At 34.3% G+C, this 21,484-nt stretch overlaps 1 protein-coding gene across 6 annotated transcripts in view; it reads right to left on the bottom strand.

The window, feature by feature from the left end:
• Positions 1-97: 97 nt before the first annotated feature.
• LOC112682645 (glutamate-gated chloride channel) overlaps positions 98-21,484 on the bottom strand; it is a 47,625-nt gene continuing 26,238 nt past the window's right edge. The window contains exons 1-8 of one of the 6 annotated variants that reach the window (XM_025553313.1): positions 19,788-19,807; positions 15,504-15,574; positions 10,052-10,121; positions 8,966-9,119; positions 8,770-8,852; positions 7,941-8,075; positions 4,091-4,524; positions 98-653 (exon numbers count right to left, since the gene is read on the bottom strand). In XM_025553313.1, the coding sequence (XP_025409098.1) occupies positions 417-653; positions 4,091-4,524; positions 7,941-8,075; positions 8,770-8,852; positions 8,966-9,119; positions 10,052-10,121; positions 15,504-15,545 (1,155 nt within the window). In that variant the 5' untranslated portion in view covers positions 15,546-15,574; positions 19,788-19,807 and the 3' untranslated portion in view covers positions 98-416. Of the gene's footprint in view, positions 654-4,090; positions 4,525-7,940; positions 8,076-8,769; positions 8,853-8,965; positions 9,120-10,051; positions 10,122-15,503; positions 15,575-19,787; positions 19,856-21,484 lie in introns of those variants that run through there. The other 5 variants (XM_025553309.1, XM_025553308.1, XM_025553310.1 and 2 more) reach the window with 5 other exon arrangements.

Below are 21,484 nucleotides of genomic sequence, written 5' to 3' on the forward strand. Positions count from 1 at the left end.
ATAATAATAATAATAATAATAATAATAATAATAATAATAATAATAATGATAATAATAATAATAATAATATAAATAAAAATAAGAAAAATAATTAAATCATTACGGTAAACACATATTTCGTGTCAAATGAAGATTTATAATAAATGTCATGTACAACATTGTACACTTCTGCGTAAAATATAGTTCTATGTAATGAAAAAAAATGAATGCCAACGAACGGAAAAGATAAAAAAAAAAAACAGAACGACAAATAATAATAATGACGAATCGAAGAAACATAAAAAAAAAAACACCCCGAACGAACGTCGGAGTACGTAATGCAATCGTACGAAACACAATAAACACGCGATCGTATTATCACAGGGGTTACAGAGACACTCTATAACTTCACTGGACATGGGACGACGACGACGATATTATTTGTCTTCGTCCACGCCCTCGCGGAACAGATACGTGGACCAGTAGGACATGTTGAACATGGCGAACACCATCGGGAACAGTATGCGGGATATGACGTCGATGCGCTTGGACCGAGTAGGGAACTTGGACATCCACGACTTCCAACACGAGTTCTGCTCCATCGGCGGCGTCTGATGGATGATCTGGCTCATCTTGTCCCTAGACATCATCAACTCGGGACGCATCAGCGGTTTCTGGAAACATAGTGGACATTATAGTATCCAAGGTTCGCCGATCCGAGCGAATACGAACGAGATGGTATTTTTTCTTTTATTTATTTTTTCTCATAATCATACAATACGGTATACTATTACGTATATAGTTTTTTGTTCAAAATGGAAAATGAAAATAAAAAATAAAAAAACCAAATATTCGAAACACGTGTGCGTACAATGTACTTGTGTACAGAGGTGTGTACGTACATACGTAAAACAATAAGTGTGCAGCAGAAATTACCATTTATGCAGGGATGTATTTAGAGGGGGCGAGGAGGTACCATTGCCCCGGGTGGCAATTTTTTTTTTTTTGAATTAAGGGACAGCAGCATTTTTTCGTAACTTTTTGTTAAATTTTTTAAAATGTGTATAGGTTGGCAATAAAATGTTACCTGAGGTGGCAATACTCTTAGTACGTCGCTGCGTTTGTGTAGCAACACGAAGATCGACGCGACAAAGCACTTTTGCATGTGTAAATACAGTGGTACCGATTCAACTGGTTCCATCACTTATGAATATGGCATATTTTTTGATGGTCCCAAACGGAAAATCGCTTTACAAGATCACTGTTCAACAAAGCTATTACTGTGTTCAGGAGTTGTTTCGTTCGAGCGCGAAAAACGGACGGGGATAGATTACCAGTTTTTCCGTTACAATAATCGATGTTTAAGACCATAACACGCGTGGTTCAGTGGCACTTCCCTAGACCAGAGTTGGGCATTAGTCGAATAAAATATTATTCGATTGATTATTTGAATAAAAAATTATTCTTCATTGATTAATTCTTAATTTTATTATTGATTTTTATTTTTATTTATTATTTTAATTTGTATTATTATTCGTTATTCATTATTCGGAGATTTTTATTTAATATATTTTATTCATTATTCAGTTATTCGTTATTTATTATTCCCTATAATCATATAAATAATAAATATAACGATGATTAATAATAATAAATTTATTATTTAAACTTAAATAATATATATTAAGGTAATACATATTAATACATATAATAATTGACAAAAATAAATTAAATATACTATTATATTTAATATAATTATTTAATTAATATATTTCATGATTTTAATGAATACATTTATTCAGTACACCATAATTATTCTTTATTTATAAATAAATTAGTTAATCATGCTTTTATTTTGTATTCTTTATTTTGATTTGTTTTTGCCCAACTCCGCCCTAGACCCTTTTATAGAATGGGAGGCAAGTTTCAAACGTGTATTCATACTGGTGTATTTTCCTAGTCGAATATAAATAATAAATTGTACAGTATTATTTTATATTAAACGTAGGACGAGAATGTTTTTGTTTTTATCATTCGAACACGCACATGTGCCTACACGGTTACTGCTGAAATAACGCCGTGTCAATATTATGCATCGTAGCATAATGTACACGAACATTGATTCTACGCGAAATAAAAAATATGCTTTCAAAGCAAGAGTAAGACTGCGGGCATACCGCGCGGGTACAAATCACTCGAGAAACCAAGAGATCACTATTGTGCGAGGGGGAAAAAAAATAAAAATAGTCTTATAAAACAATACGCGCGTTTTTACTGCTCCGTGCAGGGGCGGTTTTTTGTTTTGTTCTCGCCACAACATTTACAGTTATTTCTACTGCACCCGATGTGTAGAATACGATATAAGCGTACGTAAACCCGTCCGTATGTATATTTACACGTACACGTGTCTCGAGTATAAAATATAAGTATATATAAATTGTTTATTATATTGTTTGTACGTATTCGTTATTAATACGGTTGATAAAAATCAAAAATCAGGCTAGTGCCAAGCTTTCGCATTAACCAGAGACAGTTTCCGTGGAATATTATGGCGCTCCTCGTCAACGATAGTTTAAATCGTTGTAGTTTTTTTATTTTTTTTTTCACGTCATTCGAAACGTGAAAAAAAAATATATATATATATATATTTAATACAAAAAATACGTAGTATACGTTCAATAAAACGTAAATTATTATTAAGTTATTTTTGTCCATTGTGTGTTCATCATTTGAATAATAATGCGCATCGTCGTCGTCATATTGAGTGTACGCAATCGTTTTTACCCATTTTAAGCCCGAATGCTATGAGTTACGCGGAGGAGGCGAAATACGTCTCGGAAACTGTTTACTCAAAGAGGATGCAGACCATGCGGATAATGCAAACATTGATTCCCAGCTTTTCATTTTGAAAAAAAAAGAAAAGTATATTAAATAAAAATAAATTATGATTAATGTGTTTTTGTATACAAAACATCAATATCAAGTTGAATGTAAAAATGATTAAGTTACGTTTGAGAAAAACACAAATGGGTACGATTAAACGGTTGCAGGTTATAAACGACACATGACGTGTCGGTAATAATGCAAAAATAAAAAAAATAAACGATTCGCAATCATTTCAAAACTTTCGTCATTGGTATGGCAAATAGATTATTATTGAATACGTGGGCTTGAGGGTAAAACAAAAAATAATAAACACCCAAGTTGCACTACTACAATATTTATTTCTATAAAATCCAACTATTACGTATAACAACGAAAAGTGTTTATTTCGATCTATGTATGATGTGGTTTTTATTGCAGTTCCACTGATTGGTTTCTATACTTATTAATAGGTTGGATCAATCAGCGGAAAATAAAGGGGGGGAGGGGTTATCATCGAAACGCACGTGCTCGAGCAATCAGGTCGCGGTCGTGGTCCGGACCATATTTTCCGGTCGTAACGCGGTAACGTTGGTGTGTCCGGAACCTCGTGGGAATGAACACATTCGATAACGTACGACCGTTGTGTATATTAGTTCGCGTATTCGTCGTACCGATTTCGGTCCGCCGGAGCCGAAACGGAGAGAATATTAGGAATTAACGTTCCGCTTGAGTTCCGATGATATGCCCCAGTTTATCCGTCAACGGTGTAAGCGTTCCTCGATCCGGGGCCGAAAATGGAAAAACAAACCGGACGGAGGAGTGTACGGAACACGATCGAAATGATTGAATTCGCGCCCGGTACATCGGTCGTCGGACGAAACGGAGGTCCCCCCGACGGAGGGACGAGCGTAAAGTCCAAAACCAAAACGAGTGTTGTTGTACTCGTCCACCGGTGTCGTACAACAGGGTAGAACGGGTTGAAAAACGCTACATGCGTATTTCGATCGAGAACAACACGCGTACATGTGCGTAACGATAATATTATGTCTGGCTGACGACGCGTAGAGGAAAAAAATAAAATAAAATATAAAAACCGAACGAACCAAAAATGTGTGTAAAAAATAAAAAATACGATAGTTAAAAAAAGAATAAAAATTAATGAACACGAATAGAGTACGTAAATGAAAAAGCTGGAAAGTAAACGAAGCGCTTCGAACCGGGTCCTCCGCGCTCGGTCAATGCTCACCGTACTATTCGACCTCACCATATTGAACGAGTTCGGGCCGTCCTCGTAGTCGCCGACGTCCAGCGACACGCTGCGCTCCAGGTCGCACTTCTTGCTCATGTCGTCGCGGTGCGTGTCGGACCGGGACGCGTAGTTGACCAGCGCGAACTCGAGCAGCGCGCCGAACACGAACGTCAGGCACACGCCCGTCCACACGTCGATGGCCTTGGTGTAGGACACGGGCGGCAGCGACGCGTTGATGCCGGACGTCTGCGTGGCCATCGTCAGCAGCGTGGTGACGCCCAGCGAGACGCGCGCCGGCACCGCGCTCTGGTCCAGCCAGAACGACACCCACGACACGATGACCAGCATGCAGCACGGGATGTAGATCTGGATCAGGTAGTAGCTGAACTCGCGCTTGAACAGCAGGTCCACCTTCAGGCAGCTGTACTCGCCTGCGAATAAAACGCCCGCGCGAACGCGTGTCACACCGTTGCAAAGGGACGGGTGGCGAGCCCTGGAGCGCCACCTCTCGCCCAACTCGTCGAGATATCGGCGATAACGGAACCTTCCTCCCCCCCTCCTTCGGATCGAAGATATCGGTAAACCGACCGGTGATCGAGGACGTCGGCGGCGCCGCCATTTCGGTTTTAAAATAGGAATCTTTCACCAGGCCACATTTTTCTACCGCTAGGCCGCAGTTATAACAACGGTGATCGCAATGTAACGCTACGTTGCAGTTATTTCTCACATTACTATTAGGGATGAAAAATAAATCAGCGAAAAGAAAATATCAAGAGAAACTGCAAAATCTAAATAGAACCCTTATGCCTCCAATAGAATTTGTACTTCTTTTAAGCCGCGCATACACTAGACCCGAACCGGCCGGACCGACCGAACCGAAAAATATTCGGTCCGAATTTTTTCGGGTATAGCTGCATTGAGTGTCCCCGAATTTTCGTTCCGAAAACAAAGTTAATAGCTAAATAGATAATTAAATAATCATATTATGTCGTGACTTATAATAGATAATAACTAGAGTAAACCACGTATTGTATTTTCTACAATCAGTTTTCGACAGTTGACGAATGCAGTGCATGGTGTGCAACTCTCACGTGCGATGTATTTACAATTACTAAAATACTTACGAGTTAGTACGACTACATTATCGAAAAACCAATGTGAAACGGTCGATAAAATTGTAGATAAAACGTACGTTTTCAAAACATATATACTAAAATATCACGATTTAAGATATATCTAAAGTACTTAATACTAGAACATATTAGGTACTAGGTAATAGGTACACAACGATGTTATTAAAACACCAAATGTGATATGACCACAATATTTAATTTATTATCAACGTCTCAAATCAAGAGGTAGGACCTATACATAGAATAGTACCAATAATTTTCGGCCGAAAAATTCAAACATGTTTGAACGGTTGAAATCCGAACCGACCCGAATTTCGGTTCGGGTTATCGGTTCGGTACAAGTGTATGCACTCACATATAAAATCGGCATTTTGATTTTTTTCGGTTCGGTCGGTTCGGCCGGTTTGGGTCTACTGTATGCGCGGCTTTAGATTACAGTAGTTATTAGCGAGCACATTTTTTTTGTATTTGATATATTGTTACGTAATCTAGATTACACTGTCATCTACAAGCTCGATTCAAACATTAATCAATTCGATTTAATATCGAGCATCGGCGCCAGAATGAAATAAAGGCAGGCCAATTATGATACGGAGAAAAATAGGGCCGCCAATTTATAGCTTGCGATACCCAAAATGGCGCCCTTGAGGGATGTGTGACCGTTATTACGTGTCATAACTGGAAAATACCGTCTAGGATCTTTTAGGCTCCAAACGAACGAATGATTTTTGGTCCGTTGAAACGTTTCGCATTAACAAACTGAACGAACACGTGTTCTTGATTATCAACGGTCAGGAACCATTACGAATTTTAAGCGTTTAATCATTGAGTATTACGGATTTTAAAACTCAAATTTATTTTTATCTCTCTCGCGTTGGTACTGCTGCGGTATGTCCACGAGCTACGGATTTATAAAAGCCCAAGTGTATATAAAGGTACTAACGATATGATGGTGAAACGTTGCTACTAAATGGATTGGATGTTATTACGCAAAATTGGTATTTGTTTGTACTGTCAAAAATGTTTTTTTTTTTGTCCTGCCAGCTTTCAATGCATACCCGAAAGGATATTTTCCCCGTTTAAATAAAAGTGAAAACCTATCTCTGTAATTCGAACGAAGTAGAATGTAGTTCTTTTATTTTATTTTTTTTTTTATTTGTTGAACTATTTTTTTTGCCGAAAGGACCGTCTAAATGATAAGTACTTTTACTGCGTTACGTTCAAACAAGTAATGGGGGTTAGAGTCAAGAAATATAGATCTACTGCAGATATAATGCAATATTCAAATACAATAATTTGCATATAATTTATTATTTATTTATGTTAACTTTATGTAATCATGCCCTTTATCCGCTCACATGAAATACTTGCCCACAGTGCTGCAGCTTATTCGCGTGTTTAAATAGTTTTGTGTAGGAAATATTTCGGTCCACGTGGCGTACACAATATCGGAGATGATATAATGTCCGTACAATTATAAATATATTATATTCGTGTGTATACCTGAACTGGGATATTTTAATTTCAATGGCGTACGTAGCGAAGATGGTTACGATAGGATTTGCGTGCATGACGCGAAAGGTTCTCGATAATATTTAAGATCAGATTATATTATGAACTGAATCATGGTCGTTTGAAATAGTTGTCGTACCATAAATTAATCACGTTTTATATATTTAATAATTCTATTCAGTCAATCCTGTTTTAATAATTATAACAATTTTCGTATGTAGGTACAATGTGGTTTTGTCGGCTGTTATACAATAGTCAATGATATCAAATCTAATATAGAACATTCGAATCGTGTTAATAGCTTATTCAGTATCTAAAATATATGCAATACTTCTCAGCTATACGTTTTTCACAATTTTCACAAAGAAAATTATTTTACAGGTTGTTGAGTCACATAGTCGGAGTGCCTAAACGAAGCGCCGTACGAGCATAATGTGCCATACATGTGCACATTTAAACATGTCAGTACACTCATAAATTGAATACTGGAAAACTATTTTATTTTATTTTTTCTCTGTCGTTTTTACTTCAAATAAATTCAACTGCCGTGCATTGGTTTAGTATTTATGCATATATTTTTTGGTTTACTAGGACGGAATGTAAATATGTAATGTTATATAAAAGGGGCGGCCAGCTCAAAGGGATTCGGTGAAGGGCTGCTTTGTAAAATCCAAATGCTCGCGAGCCAAAGCGAAAATTGTATTTATAATGCTGTTACCAGCGTAATGTTAATTCATTATTGTTCACTGACACATTATATTTACTGAATCGTGGAATTTTAAAACAAAAAAATATATTAGTAAATGCGTATGTTTGAATAAAATAGAGTTTTTTTTTCCATTGCAAACTCTATAATAATACACTTGTGTACGGACTGGAAAAGGTAGCTATTTATAGCTATAGTATTATAGCATATAAAACTGCTCAACGTGCAGAGAAGTTTTATGTGAATAAATAATGTATTATAGTTGTATGTTATAAAATATCTTAGAGGTAGTTAATAAAATGTATCGAGCATTATATATTATTCGTTTAGAAAAACAGCGTTTATTAATTATAAAAATAACGAAAAGGGTTACGGGACCAGATGCAGTCCCTCGCGCCACCTGCAACCGGTCATCGTTTATGTTAAATATTCACGCATTATACACCGCAGCATGATTCATATAATTTCCATTTTAATATAAAAACGCTATGCGTACCTGTGTTGGTTTTGCTGTTGCAGTAATCCGTGAGGAATTTTTCTAAAGTGAATCTTGGCAAGTGCAAGTTTTTCACCACTTGCACGGGATCGCCTTCTTTCCACAAGAATACCAAATCGTCGGTGGTCCAACCGTCTATGCAGGGTAAGCATTTCAAAACGAAAGTGATGTTAAAAAACATCGCGGTATGTCGTGTGGTAACAACAACAATAATATTATTAGTAAAGCCCAGATTTGTATGTAATTACTTTCGCCTGAAATAATATTGATTGCAACTGTCGACGTTTCGCAATGCCCAGATTCTTATAGTTAATTTTTATTTTTTTTATTTGCATATTTCATCAAAAACGACTATAAATTGCATAAAAGTTACATTTTTATAAATAAAATATTTTGAATTTTGTTCCGATTCAAAATATTCATTTCCATAAGTTTTTATTTATAGTCTTTTCAATATATTCACCCAGACCGAGTGCTATACAATCTACATAAATCCTACATCATAAAATGTTTATCTCAAATATGTGCTTGCAACGCGTAAAGAAGGTTTTCTAAGTTAAAACCTATGCTGTGTAACAATCACAGAAGTTTTTAACTTTAAAATCTAAATAACATTTCTTAATTTCGCAATGATGTTCATTGTGCTATCTTTGCTATCTTTCTACATCATGCATTGTATGATTACTTTCGAAATTCGTAGTTTTTATTAAGCACACGGTAAATATTTATTCTTTATCATATATTTTAATTCGTATGTGCACATTTAACAGTATCTTTTTTGCACGAAAATCCGGGCCTTAATTATCAGCGACTTGGCGTGGATACTTACAACTGACCATTCGGAGCGAGCACGTTTGACGGTCGAGCGGATATAATTTCAGATTCATCGGACACGACAGAGTGAGTGATATCCTGAAAAAAAAATACAGTGACAGTGTTAAGACATAGAAAAAAAAATTAAAAATAATCAGTCAAATGCTGCAGCATGGGCTGGACCACAATAATAAACGTGTACACATGCTAACCTTATGCTGTACAGCACCAGTCCGTTCGGGAATATCCTGATGTACACGTTCGGCATGATTATGTTGTGAAAATGGCCTTCCTTCTCGTTGGAGAAGAACAAATCGGGCATCCATACTCTGCTGGCTTCGGTCAGAGTTAGGTATTTCATTTTACCTGGCCAAACGAGAAATCGTTAGTGTTTTCCGGACGCCAAAAAGAGTCGGTGCAGCGCGTTCAACCGTGGATGCGGCGCACGCGTCGCGGTCCGGCGCGGGACAAACGGAACCGTAAGTTTACTACCGGTTAGTTCGTGCGCGTACGTTACCCCGCAACTGAAGTGTTGGATAGAAGGACCACGTGTTGCGAGTTCAAAATCTTCCGGAGCTCACCTAAACCAGTGCCCGAGATTTTCAAACAGTTTTAGAACGGCCGTCGCGTCTGAAGTCGTCCCCACACGGACGTGGACAGTATTGTTGATCGAGAACGCGTTATAATAAGGTCTCTATGCGATTTTGTACGACTAAATCGTACGTTTAATTTTACCCGCTGCTGATTGGAAGAACAATGAAAACAACGAACACAGTTCGGACGTAAGCGTTTTACTAATACGTCACTAATATCCGCTGCCAAGTTATCCACGGTTTCAGCACACCCCTAAGAACCTGGGTTCAGCTAATGGTATTGCACTACGCGTAGACGTAGGAGGACGGGTTTACCGTGATGTTTAGTCTAATCTGATCGCAAACGGAGACGGTGGAGATCGGCGCATTTAGGCCGTACTTTTTCCGGAACGCGGTTGAACAATACGATTTACCGTGAAGCGAATCTGTTTGACATTATTTTTCATCCCTACCCCACGTCCCACGTATATCGAATTTGCGCGTAATTATCGCACATTTTCTACCGGCCGTTGAACGCAAACGCACAAAGTACGTGCAGTCTTCACTAACACTCCGTGCGAGAATATTCGTGATCATTATCCTAACCCGATGACAGGCACAGGTACGCGCACGCAAAACGCGGGACCGCGATCGCCTGCACCGCGAGTTGAAGCCGTTCGAGTGCGCTTTTGACGAGCGGCAAAGCGATTTACGTGTACTATTTACCGTTGTAATCGTTAAATTTCAGCCTCTCGTCCATCCATTGTTCGCGGAACGTCAGTTGCACGCTATACTCCTATCACACACAAAACACACGTTTAAAAACATATCACGCGCGTAATATCATTTGCATATATATATATATATATATATATATATATATATACCCATATGATGTGTATTATGATGTCGACGAAATGCGTCCGAGGCCCAGGGGATGGATAGGGTTGTGATTAAGCGTTGGAACGCGTGGTCCGACCGTAGCAGTGTATCGATCTACACGTATTTCGCAACAGGGGGTGCGCTTTACGTCGCTTTAACGAGTGTTCAGCGCTTACCCTAGCATACGAGTCAAGTGGTGGTGAATCTAAAATTTTATTTCAGGGGGGAGGGGGCGAAGTTCTTCAAAAAATTATAAAACACCCAAATTGTTTAAAGAAAAAACACGCACACACACACACACACACATAAAATAGGATTAAATACACGACTTATTGTACATTACGGATTTTATTGATGTCATTAAATTGTGTTATTTATATTTTTTACAATGCAACTATTACAAAACCAATTCAAGTCCTAGGCCAGTGGAAAAGGAGGGTAGACAAGGCTCCCGCTTAAATCCGCTACTGAGTTCAAGTGAAACGTCGAGGCGCACATCATGCACAGTATCTAGTTCGCCGCGTTATCAATCACACGCCATACGAGATGATACTGCACCGTACTATACGTATACAGGCTGGTACACGTATTGTTTTTCAGTAAACGTCTGCAGTCGAAAAAACAGAATAACAAACACGAGCTGCGGGTCCATTCCCTCCACCAATGTAAGTCGTGTGAAAACGCGGTAATAATCCAACGTCCTACGGTGAAGCCTCGACGACTTGACTCGTACGCCTTCACGACTTGATTTTACGCTATTATTTTACTGTGCACCGGATAGTCGTGCGAAGGGATACGGTTGAGCGTGTAACACGTTATCGTTCCACGAAGGGCCACAGCTTCGTGAGTTCTGCGTCGGATCGCGTGTTCATAGTATTGGATTATCATTTTTTTTTCTTTTCCGTTCCGGATTAGGGCACGTTGCTTTGTGGCACGACGAATTGTTTTTCGAGCAGGGGGGAGGGGTCCAGATCGAATGCCTAATACCTCGCATAAACCCGTCAACCCTGTTCATATTCATTTCGTAGCTCCGGATCGATTTGATACACGTACAACGTGTATAGATTTAAACAGTATAAGCATATATAGTCATTAGCGCCCGGGGTGTTGCAGATAATTTTTTCCGTATTACCGGTCGTCGTGCGTGTTTGTGTGTTTACATCCGAATTTCAGCATTCGATTTATTTTTGGACAATTTTTATGTTGGCCTTGACTGTTGCAGTTGAACGATTTATATAGATGACAAATCTCGGTGTTGCGATAAAAATGTATATTTTTGTGTTCAATCAATTTTGAAATTTATCTTTTACACGATAAATACGTTTCTAATTGTACTTCCGTAGACATTTTTTCGTTTGTGGCTATATTAATAACTTTTTATTGCACTCGTTTATCTACTAATAGCTACTGCATTACAGTTACACCCACCAACCAACAGAGACGCATTCGTGTGCAGGTACTATATAATATTGTATGCAATGATATATAAAGCATATTATTTTGAGACCACCTATTGATTTTTATCGCCATATGGGTTTTAAAATATTGTTATTTATTAATATTCGTTACCGGTGGAATGGTGTTTTAGCTGGAGAAATGAGATGGAAGCAGTGTTATAACTTGATGTTGGCGAAATGGGTGGTTGCCAAAGGCGTAGGAAAGCGCAGCTAAGTCAATGGTGAATTTGAGTTAAATTCAAATTGGTTTTTTTTGTACGAAATAAGTGCCAAAATAATGTTCGCCCTGGACGCCACGTAGAGTAGTTACGGCACTGGATGGAAGTCAAATCCGAAACGGATATAAAAAAAAAAAAAATGACATTGAAAACACCGCTGGTCTATAAATTTTTTTCAAATGCCGTCTGTTAAAGAGACACCGGGTGAACGGGTATCGTTTCGCACGTGGTCATACGGGTGAGAATCGAAAACACGTTGTTAGTGCTCGGCTATCCAGTTGCAAGTGGGGGGGGGGAGCAAAACCCTTTCGTCGGACCATCGCGCTTACTGTCCAGGGCCCCGGTCACGGGAAGTGCACGCGGGTGGTCGTTGATTGCGGTACGCGTGGACATCGTGAGCGAAGAACGTCCACTGCGTGCAGCGATGCGCCCGGCCAAGCCCGCGCGCCACCCGTGCATTTCGCGAACATCGCGCGATAACCGTTTGCAAAATGGTCCGGAAAAGTAAAAATAAAAAAAATAAAATTAACGAACGAAAAAGTAAAAAAGAAACTAATAACAAATAAACCTAATGATAACAACAGCACTGCAATGTGCTGAAAACGGTTCAAACGCAACAACGCATGCACACACACACACACATCATTGTGAGCGACCAGTGGGCTTCCAACCGATGGATCAAGATGCAAGATGCACGCGAAACACGATATTATCAACAATTATGTTGCAATAATTAAATCAATAATATCGTATCGGTTCAGCGTCCGGATATCGATGCGATGCGATGCCCGACGTACACGGCCCAGTGCTCCGTAGAGCAAGGGACGTTGCGGGTGTACGTGAAAACCCCGTGGTCGTTTGCAAGCGGTATGGATATAGAATCGATCTGCTGAACGGGGCACAGTTGGTCGTGTCGACACTGTCCACCTACCCCATATTCGTGTCTGATGGTCGTTGTTGTTGGTCTTGTGGCTCGCGGAAACGATGGACGGACCTAGAAAAGCACTCGTCACTCGGACGTCGAGGACAGCGCCGGTGAAGACTGCCTACGTTTCCCCCGTCGGATCTCCGCCACTCGCGTACCTACCGGCGTTTCCTAGGATGGGACCATAGTCTTATCAGTTCGCCAATTCAAATTCAGTTGCACGTCTCAACCGTCATACGAGTAAGGGGAGATTACTGGGTTTCGTGCAAAAAAAAAAAAAAACTCGCACCATTATAGTCTAAAAAATTATCAAATCGCCTACTCGACGGTTCGTTATACCGAAGTGCCGATTGACGGAGGAATCGGAAAGGGCGACATCGCAAACCGGTCCGAAAACATGACGATTTGTACAGCGGCGTATTCGACCGGGCGGTCGGTTGTGGTCCTGCTGTTCGTCTGTGAAGTTTTCCGATTTAAAGCACGTCACAACTCGGCATCATAAAAGACGTGTTTATACGCGTCGACTTTTGAAAGGCTGAGCTCTGTGACCGCAACAAACGCATGAGCTGCTCCCCACGCGAACGCAACGATTTTCACGGACGCATAGGCGCAACTAGGGGGAGCAAAAGGGTTTAAGCGCTCCTTAGATTAAATTTAGCATCCATGGTTTTTTTTTTTTATGTCGTCCTATAGTAATTAAAGATTAAATACCATCAATTTTCTTTTCAGAAACTACTTCAGCACCCCCCGGAGCGCACCGATCGCGTACCGCCGCAACGATATCGTGACGCGTGGGCCGAGTGAAATGTCACGGGAAAGCGTTATACATGTTGTTATATAGAAATATATGTGTGCACGTTATTAACACTATGCGCGCGTATGCGCAAGCTACGTCAATAAAACGGTATGCTATATATTTCATAAGACACGTGCAAGCATATTAGCGGATCGTACTCAAATAAATAATACATGCAAAATAAACAAATAATACAGTTATCGTCGAATGGAATCGTCATAGATACACATCTGAGGCACGGAAATTTACAGATTAAAAACAGTGAGGCAGGTGACAGTCATAATTGTATAATAATAAAAAATATAAAAAATAATCGCATTTCAAAAAAAAAAAAACAACCAACAAAAGCGTTATTTTAAATTTTTTTTTTTGTTTTTTTATGAATTATGTATTAACATCCGACACACATCAAAAGTTCAAAAAAAAAAATAATAATAATAATAATAATTATTAAGTATTATGTAGGTAGTGTTTTTTTTTTTTTTTTTTTTTTTATTATTATTCACACGAAATCCAATATCTTTTCTAAAAGCCACGAATCGTTTTGCTGCCATTCATAAATTAAATGTATTGAGTATGAATTATTATCGTTTCGGTAACGTTGGACCGTATGACCGTCATTTAAACTATAACGTCCGGAGAAACATAAAAATGCTGTTCAGAGTTGATATCAGAAATAGTGCCAAAAAAAAACAATAAAATAAAATAAAATACCAAATGTACGAAAAAAAAAAGAAATAAAAAAATTTATACTGAAAGTATAATGTAGGGAAACCAACTTGTCACATGTTACGAACTGCAATAAAGTTCTAAAACGAATAAGTTTTGTATAAATAATTACAATATATATTATGTACGTAGAGTAATTATAATTAGAAGAATGCAAAATTAAATGACTAACTTTATTCGGTGTTTTATTTTCGTTATTATACATATTTTTCTCCGTATAGCTACGTTTGATGTCCCATTGTAAACATATATTATATCTTTTGTTCTCGGAAAAAGTTGTACTCCTATTATATGCGTTTAACGCGTTTTCATATTATAAAACTTTTTAAAACAAAAATACCACTTTAAATAGTGCCCTAATAAATTTAATTAAAAAATGGTGCACACAAATTTTTTACTTTTTTATTTCTACGACAATGGCTTTGAACTTCATTGATTTTCATAAAATTATATAAAATTGTATTAATTACTTAGCATGGTATAATATACATATATATATATATATATATAAATTGAAATATTTAACATACTACTTAAGATATATATATATATATGTATATGTATATGATTTAATACAACATATAATATTGTATTATATATATATAAAAATATAAATATATGTAAATGTATGATATTGTATGTATTTATATACAAGACACAAAAATGCCTAAATACACACACACCATTTCAATGCATTTTTTAAAAATAAAAATAAAAATAAAAACAAGTAATGAGTATTCAGAATAATAACGAAAATCAAATGTTTAAAAAGAATAAAAAATAATATTCGTAGAATCGTATGTAAACAATACATCTTGTCCAACAGAAAATAATCGGTACGTAGATAACTATTGTTAATAATAATCGTGATACGAGTATATTGTGTTTTCCGTAATTAAGTGAAGATATGCTTAAATCGAATCTCAATTTGATCGTTGTGCGTCAGACGAGCAGACCTTAGGACCTAATTGCATTAAGAATAACATACATAATTGAAGATCCTGTTGGTCAAGACATTTTCCTACGGACACGAAAACAAAAACATAAAATCCGCAAATAAATTGGGCGCAATCTCACAACAGAAAACCAAATAATAATATTTTATAAAAAAAAAATTAAATTAAAAATAATAAAACCAATAAAAATTATTTAAGGCCATCACCCGACTCACCATTTTGTAATCATCAATTCTGCTGATGGACCGTACCAACATGTTGACAAACACAATGCAGGGAGAGTCGCCTGCGGGATACAATAAAGACCGACAAAATATAGTCAGCGGTTAGAAAAAACAAATCAGCATACTACATAACATATTACATTATTTCAAAAAAAGAAAATTATAACAATAATAATAATAATAAATAAAAGAAAAAAAACTCAAGTGTAACCTAATAATAACATGGCGGGAAGTATACTATTTATATCTTTTAAGAAAAAAATTCTAGCACTATTCATTAGGCCATTCACTATAATTTATATATTATAAAATATTTTAACGTTATCTTTTAAAGATTTAATTTTACAGGGTGTGCAATGGACGCATACAGATGCATACATTGTTCATGGGATAATGTTTGCGTATAAATTAAAATGACCGTGTTTAATTATTTTTTCAAGGAGCTATTGTTATATAAAAAATTAAATATTATATTTATTGATTATACATACGTATATAGTATATATGTATACATATATATATATATATATATATATAACAATAATTAGTTAAAATATCACTACGAAACATATTAGAGTGCCGTGGTCTATAATTATTTTCTCGTTATTACAATGATTGTTTTTGAAATGTTGAAATTACCTTAACAATTTTTCGTTTTCTTCGTGAAAAAGTAAAATATTTTCTTTATACCGTTAAAAATTTAAGTGAACGATTTTAAAGATATTCTTGTTTAACAAAATTAATTATAAAACGGTTAAATAAGTTTTAAATAAAATATAATTCAGAAAACTTCTCGTTAATGTTCAAGGATTAAAATAACAAATTGCTTTAAATTTGAATTTTAGGAAAGTTTATTGGATAAAAATTAGACGATTCAGTATAAGTTAAAATAATTATTTAATCGAAAATATGAACATGTTTGATTGAATCTCATTTAGAAAAGGTAATAGAAAATTAAAATAAATTGAATTGTTTTGTCATTATTCAAGATTATAATTAATGCAAAACAAAAATGGAAGCAGAATTGAATTCGTATTTTAAACACATTTACATTTATATTGAAAATGCGATGAATCTATGGAATACGATGATCAAACAAAGTGTTTTAGAAGTCCAGATTTCAAGTGTAATTATATTTTGATTTGGTGAAATTTAAAATTCAAATGTATAAAATTATAGCCGAAAATCACCATCTAATTATATTTGAAATAAAATATTTATATTTAAAATATGTATCATTATTCTGTTCATATAGGTGTACCTATAATTTATCCAATGTTCTTCGGAAGCATAAACAAATAAATTTAACCTATAATATTCAAATAAATTTATCGTTTATAAACTATCTAATTTCTAAAGCAAAATAAAAAAAAATATGCAAGTACTTATTTTGTCAAACTTCTGAGTCATAGTAAGCGTAAATATGCGTGGATTGTTAATTATTATAAATCGAACTGTTTGATGAAAAAAAGCATAAAGTATAGATAGCGGTTTTCTATGATCATAAATTAATCTTTATAAAACTTATTTAAATATTGTATCAAATGAAGTGGAAGGTTCCCCGTGAGTTTATCTTAAAATAATAACCGAATAAAAGTTTCATTGAACTAAAAAGGGACATTGATAAGCAGCATCAGTACTGGCGAAGTAGAAAAAAAAGTAATAAAGTATTTTCAACATAATTGATTATATTTTATTATTAACTGATAATGAAGATGTTAATATAATAGCTTACACTGAGTTATTTAAATTAAAAGCTTAGCAAATTTTTTTAAATCTTAAAAATAATTTGCAAAACGATATTAATTGACGATTTAAGACCGTACGCAAATAACATTATATTAAATCGTCAAGTGTGTGTTAATTTTTTTAAGGATATTGCAAACCATGATTTTCTGTCTCTGATTATCACACGAGCAAGATAGGGATCTATACAATTTCCGTTTTCAGCGTACCAATTGATTAAATTATGTAATTAAGATTTTGAAAAAACAATTTGAATTTTTCGTTAATTCTATTTTTCATCAATTTTCTCAATATTTTGATTTTATTTTCCAAATTTTCTAAAATAGAATTAAACAAATGGGATACATAAAAATCAACAAAAGTAAATAATTTGGTATGCTAATTACAAAATTTAAAAAGGAATGAAATAATCAATTTAAAATTCGACAAGTTCAAATCAGTTTTCATTTTTAAAACCGTTATCGCATAAATTGATTAATCAATACGTTGGAAATAGAAAACGTCAACATGTCTACGTTATGCGTAAGATAGACGATGACAGAAAATCATGAATTCCAATTCCTATTAGAAAAAATACGTGGGAACGAAATATAAATATAATATAAATATGATGAATTTTAAAGTATAAAAAATTATACTAAGTTATTTATGGTATTTTTAATTGTTGTTTAATTCGTTAGTATATTTGACTGGTACAACATTCACCTACAACGATCATAAGCGAATATTTTGCTCTCATTGAGAAAATTATGAATGGTTTTCAAAAATATTAAAAGAAACAAAAAAAAAAAAAAAAATTAATAAATCGTATAACTGATAATTTAAAATCTATTAATTATTGTGTTTAGTGTTATATTTATCAGATGTGTGCGTTTTATTTGTCTACATGTGATTTTACGTATTCATGAAATAATATTGCTGTGGGTATATTTTCTAAGGGTGAAAAAAAACCGAAATATTAACATAAAATAAAAATAAAATACTTGCAATGCATAAGTTTACGAGTACAGTTTTAAAATTCAAATTCTCTCGATTCGCGTTTCACGAAAACCACAGGGACGACGTACGAAAGATTATCTTAACGTCACGGGTTCGTTCTCACTTGAAGGTATGTATAGTTAGTATAGTAGGTGCAAACGTATATTCGATAATGTAGTGTATACCCACGGAGTAAATAAATACAACCTCCACAGCATAATAATATGACCATATATTATAATATATCGTTAATCTAATATAACAGCGCTATGCATCAAGTTTGGTTAAGGTTTAATAATATATTTACTGTCAAACCTAAAACAATATACGTACGCAGTGTGTACTTCAACAATAATATTGCTTACATTAGCATTACTAATACATATTCTATAGCGCCTATCTAAAACGACCTGGTAGGCTTGTATATATTATTATATCATATATAAATAGGTACTCGTATGAATATATATGTATATGTGTACTATACGATTGCACATAAATCCGTTTTCGGTACGTCATGACGGCGATTAATAACGATTTGGATAGATAATTTACAACAGTTAGACATGATAGTTTGTATCAAAAACGATTTACGATTTACTTGTATTTATTTTTTTCTCTTGACACTTTTATGTTAAGTTTAAGTTGCCAGGTATTTGAAATAATTTCTGGATTTAGTGTATTTCTAAAGCTAAGTATAAAAAACTATTCCTACAATAGCAGTATATGAAAAACGATTTCGTACAATTCTTCCACTTAGATCGTGTGTATAAATATCAAATATATGTATTTACAACGGACCGATGAGCTCCTTATACGAGTATAAAATCCACATAAGTTTCAGTAAATAACAAAGAAATTATTAAATGTATTGAAATCAAATTTCGTTTTGTCTTCAGAGCTTATCCATATACATATTTCATACGGCCTCCAGACATTGTGTTATAATATTATCTACCACAAATAATACAGTTTATGATTCTCTTCTCGTCTAGACCGAGTAAACGACAAGCTTGCACTTGGTCGGTTTACAGTACTGCGCTAAATATTGTTTTGATTTTGATAAGTTTATACACATATACACATATATAAATATTATGTACCGTGGAAAAAAACTCTTTTAACATACGTTTGTATTGGACATAAAACAGTGTGTTTTTATATGCGTTTTTACGAGAATTGTTGTTGTTGTTGTTTTTTTTTCGTTATTTAACATCTATATGTTTATATTTATTTTATACACAATCATTCCATGTAATGTACAAAAATAAAAAAATAAAACTGCTATGAATGCAAAATAAAACGTTCATCAAGAGCGGGTGAAAGATTCAGGAAATATTGTTAGTATAATAATAATAATAATAATAATAATAATAATAGCGGACGGGACCATCTACAAATATATAATATATCATGTCGATAACATTTTACGTTAATAAATATATAATTTAGAATATATTTTTCTCTAAAAATAAACATATAAAACAACAAAAAATTGCGTTTGTTTTCGCTCAAAATACCAGCATCCAACCTAGAGACAAGATGACTTACCATCTTGTTGTCACTTATTGTCATGATACTTCTCACAAATAGGTTTATGTGCACGATTGTTGGGCCATCTAGGGAGTTATAAAATATTTTAAATATATATTTATGTATAATTTGATATCGTTCAAAATACAATAAATTTGATTACAATTTTTGCAACAGCAGCAGTAGCAAGATTGTTTAAGATAATATCTCATATATTTGTCACAATTGATTCAATGCCATTGACGTAATATGTAAAACTTTTTTTACTATTTATTTTGTGTGTTATAATATCCACAAGCATTAATTATATTATTTTTAGGTAGGTGTAATTGAATTAATAAAAGAAAATTACATAACATTAAAATTGCATGAAGTGTGGACGGTGGAGAAAAGAGCAATAATCATTACTTGAAAACATTTCAAATCTATATGTAGGTACAAGAAAATATTATGATATATACATTCGTTTAAAATCGTGTGTATAAACAAAACGAGTTGAGACTTTTAATTCAATATATTGATGGTATTTTGGTATTTACAGTCTTTATTTTTTCATTAGTAATAGAATCATGGTGAAACAATTTATACGGGGTAAAATGAAAATATTAATTATTATAAAAATAATGACTCTGTGGACATGCTTAAAGAATATACAAAATAACGAAACAATAGTGTTAAATCAAGTAAGAGTTGTTGAAGCGGTGTAGATGAAATTGATGTTGAATCATTGAGGAAAACATTTGAATGAACAAACTGATTTTATCGTTTATATTAATATTGTGACATTGAGAAAATAAAAAATTAATTAATCGTAATGGATTGAACGAATTTTTTAATGAAGTGTGTTCTGAGAAAAATATTTGATATCATTCATAACAATATTTTATTAATTATATTTTAGTCTTTATGCTCATTAACATAATATATAGCTCGTAAAACAAAATTAATTGAACAAGACATTTTTGTTTAGTTATGAATCGCCAATTTAAATAAACGATCAAATAAACAAAATAAGTGCTTATTAAGAATATAAATAGATGTAATCCAATAAAGGATAATATAAGAATATTGTTTATTATATTAATTGTGGTGCGAATAGAAGTGCATAAAATGTTAATAAACCATATGATAAACGATTAAACGATCATAATAGTTGTGACATTTCTTGTTGTTGACAGAAATAATGTTGAAAAGAAAATATTGAGTGAACCAATGTGCTTAATCGATTCGACACTTACCATTTCTTTGTCACTAATTCTCTCGATGTTTCGTAGCATTAAGTTTATTTTAACAATAACTGGCCAATCTAGGAATTATTATTAGTATATTATATATATCTTATAAGCAATACTAATTTTCTGATATAATTTTAGTTATCAAAAATATTTATTAGTTCGGGAGAGTACAGGTGCAGTTAATTTAATGAAGGAATATTAGCAACATTTTTGGATGTTAAACTTAGTGGTGGGTGGACAAAGCAAAAATGAGTGGCCACTTAAAAATAAAATCCTTCTCTGATGTACAGGCATAAAAATAACACAAAAGGGTATTTGGCACTGTGTATTAGTACTCATGGATTTTTTTTTTTATTATTTTTAATTTGGCGAAAAGCCTTAAGTACTTTGAGAGTGTAAAAGCATTTATATAAAAAAAAAAAAAAAAAACGATGAAGGGAAAAGCGAAAAAATTAATAATGAAGGGAAATAAGATGCCGC

Source organism: Sipha flava, unplaced genomic scaffold (assembly GCF_003268045.1).
Source record: "Sipha flava isolate LNK unplaced genomic scaffold, YSA_version1 207_pilon_pilon, whole genome shotgun sequence".
NCBI lineage: Eukaryota > Metazoa > Arthropoda > Insecta > Hemiptera > Aphididae > Sipha > Sipha flava.